At 44.8% G+C, this 3137-nt stretch overlaps 1 protein-coding gene across 4 annotated transcripts in view; it reads right to left on the bottom strand.

Moving 5' to 3' along the window:
• The window catches only part of CSNK2A1 (casein kinase 2 alpha 1), a 51322-nt gene that overhangs the window by 13023 nt on the left and 35162 nt on the right, over window positions 1–3137 (bottom strand). For all 4 annotated transcript variants that reach the window (XM_045295214.1, XM_045295212.1, XM_045295215.1 and 1 more), the window contains exon 7: window positions 2008–2091. In XM_045295214.1, the coding sequence (XP_045151149.1) occupies window positions 2008–2091 (84 nt within the window). The remainder of the gene's footprint in view (window positions 1–2007; window positions 2092–3137) is intronic.

Raw genomic sequence — 3137 nt, forward strand, 5'->3', positions numbered from 1 at the left:
GTGGATTTGTTTCTCCAAAGTACCCAGACTAATACACTGTCCAATTTACACACAGCCAGAATGATGAACAACTCCAGAAAGCCTATTTTGTTGAAATTTCATGGTACAAACATTGGTCCACAAACGGGCACAAATTAAAACATCATTGCATCATGTGTTAAAGGTGTCTTAGTGTATCTGGAAGTCCTTATTTTTTTTAATGCGTACAAAGATAAACTATAAAGACAAACACTGGATTAATTGACATTTGATATACAACTGTGTTTCAACTTAGTTACAAGTTCAATTCAGACCCAAGAATGAACTTTCCCATAGGCCTGGATGGCCTGTACACACCCAAGATGCTTTCTGTATTCCCCTTTGTAATTTTTAAAATCCAACATAATGTCACGTATACAGGGAAGGAAAAAAAAATCAATAAATGCTTATTAAGGTAATTAAGATACACAAAACAGATTTTTTTTTTAACAACCAAAAATGTGCACTGAAAACAGAAAGAATGGGGACAAGAGGCAACCTTATGTAGTCACTGTGCAAAACAGTAGGGACACTGACGTGGGAATAAGGCCTGACTGCCCTGCACGGACAGAGCCTCCGAGGCACAGTGTCTTCTTTGTTTAATACACAAAGGGATAGCAAGCAAAAGCACTCCCAGCTGACGACTTCTGTTCCTCTGGCTATAACCATTGCATCTCATTGTGATTCCTACCAGGGCTCCTATCCGATTGTACTCCACTATGGTTCCCTTAAGTATTTAACTCACTCATCACTGTCAATGCTAACTCACAGCGACCCGCCCTGGGCTTCTGAGACTGTAACTGTTTACAGGAGTAGAAAGCTCAGTCTTTCTCCCTCGGAGCTCTTGGTTTCGAACTGCTGGCCGTGTGGATCGCAACCCCTATCATTCACAAAAGCTGTAGAAAAGGGGACGAATACAGTACAGTATATTTATGCAGGATGTTATTCAGCCACAAAGAGAAATGAAGTCAATAATGCTAAGCCTGGGCAACAGGATGCTCAGTGAAGGTGAGATATAAGAGGACAAGTACTGCATGAGTCCACATCACCTGCTTCTCAGGAGAAAGAGGCTTTGCTTTGGCAAAGAGTTACAGCCTCAAAATCGCTGTCAAGGGCACCGAGTCGGAAGTGACTGATGGCAGGGGGTTTGGGTATATATTTTATTACACTGTAACAAACAAAACTAAAGCACTGATTATTCCCTGCAAATCGCACTCACTCCAGCCCCATTCCTGCTCCCCTTTCTCAACAATAGCAACTCCACCGATCCCTTGACTCAGGTGAGACACTTCAGATGTGCCCTTTCACACTTCACTCCTAATCTGTCACCAGTGCTGTTAGTGCTACCATACGCTGACTGTGACCAGCACCTCCTCTGTCACTGCCTGGCTGCAGGTGACTACCATCTCATATCTGAGTTTTCCAATAGCCTATTCCCCTCACCGCTCTCCTAGGTTTTACTGCCTTCCATTCTACTCTATACAGCATCCAGAAAGCCTTTTAGTTTTGAATGAGTCTCAAGACTCAAAAGAAGCTGGCAACCCAGAGAGGTCCAGTGTACCCTTCACAGTTCCCAAGCTTACATAATACACGACAGCACAAAACCAGAAAGGAGCACTTTGCCATGCACTCGTGTGTGCTACACAACTTTACCACATGTGCAGATAGACTAACTCCCCACCAGAGGATACAGCACACAGATGGAATTTGCACTACTCCTTTCTAGTGACACCTTCCTTAGTCATTAAAAATGTGATTCATAAACCCCCCAAAAACAGTCTTATTCAATAAGACCCAAGACAATAGTTTTCTGAACTATACTATTCTCAGAACTATGAATACTATTTTAAATAGGCTTAGTGGTTAATTATTTCACTCATTCATCAAATGTTTCCCAGGTACCTAATAAAACTGTGACGGGTTCAAGAAATCAAGTGTTGAAGATGGGCTGTTAGCTGCATTGTGCAGATCAATGATGTAGCATTTTACCTTTCTGTGTTCATGATCAATCATGACATTGTGGGGCTTCACGTCTCTGTGCATAATTCCCATGCTGTGACAGTAATCCAGGGCCTGGATGGAAGGAAGGAAGGAAGGAAGGAGAGAAGGGTGAAGTTGATGAGAGCATGTTCAGTTAAAGTCCTTGGCTCTGTCTTCCTGGAAGCAGGAGTCACGGTTAGGACAAGTAGGCCCTCAGCTGGTCTTCAGACACTTGCTCAACAGGCCGTGTGTCGTAAAGCCAGGTCTTTGTGCTCCCAGCCCTGCTCTTGACAGAGTTGCTTCGATATACGTTCTTTTCAAAATGGCCCCAAGTGAACACCAATTGTGCCCCTCCAATTTCTCATTCACGAACACAAGCTCCTTAAAAGGAAGTTGACACAATAGACTTCTTATTCAAAACAAACATCTTCAGCAGGGAAGCGTCCGCCTCGTAGGCTGGCAGACTACGGCCCACCGGGCAAGCCTGACCCGGGGCACGCTTTGGTGAAGACACAGCCGCGCCGACTCGTTCGCTCAGTCTCGTGCGCTACGAAGGCAGCGTTGCGCAGTTACAAAGCCTCTGCGGTCCACACATCTAACACATCAAATAGTTGGCCCTTTAAAATGGGCTTTGCCAATCTCTGACTGCACACTGGGGTGGACTGAGTAGTATAACCTTTAGGGTTCACTAATCTTGGCCTTTCGAACAGCTGCTATCAGTCATTCAAGTTCTTGTCCTTCCTGAAGGGCAACTTGGGTTTCATGGTTCACTCAGCAAACATATCCATTAATTTTCTGAAACCCTGCTTCTTCCAAGACTGCATGAGTCAATGCAAAGCCCAAGCATCTCTGCTGGCAAGATCTCCGTAGGAACTTCTAGGGCTCAAACAACAGGCTTTATGGCAACTCTCACTTATTGCGAATTCTTAGCCAAATTTTAGCAGCTCTCTCACCTACACAGCTGATCCATCTTGTGATTACTGGAGGTAAGGTACTTAGTGATTTCACTTTAGAAATCAAGGACCGGGAGGACAGACTGGAGCACATCCTGGCCCACCAGGCCTTGAGGACGATGACCCCAAATAGAGCAGCCAGTCCACAGAGAGGACCACATGGCCAGCCCCACTATGAGACGTGAT

This window comes from Echinops telfairi, unplaced genomic scaffold (assembly GCF_000313985.2).
Source record: "Echinops telfairi isolate 266 unplaced genomic scaffold, ASM31398v2 ScPeMD7_5592;HRSCAF=6446, whole genome shotgun sequence".
Classification (NCBI taxonomy): domain Eukaryota; kingdom Metazoa; phylum Chordata; class Mammalia; order Afrosoricida; family Tenrecidae; genus Echinops; species Echinops telfairi.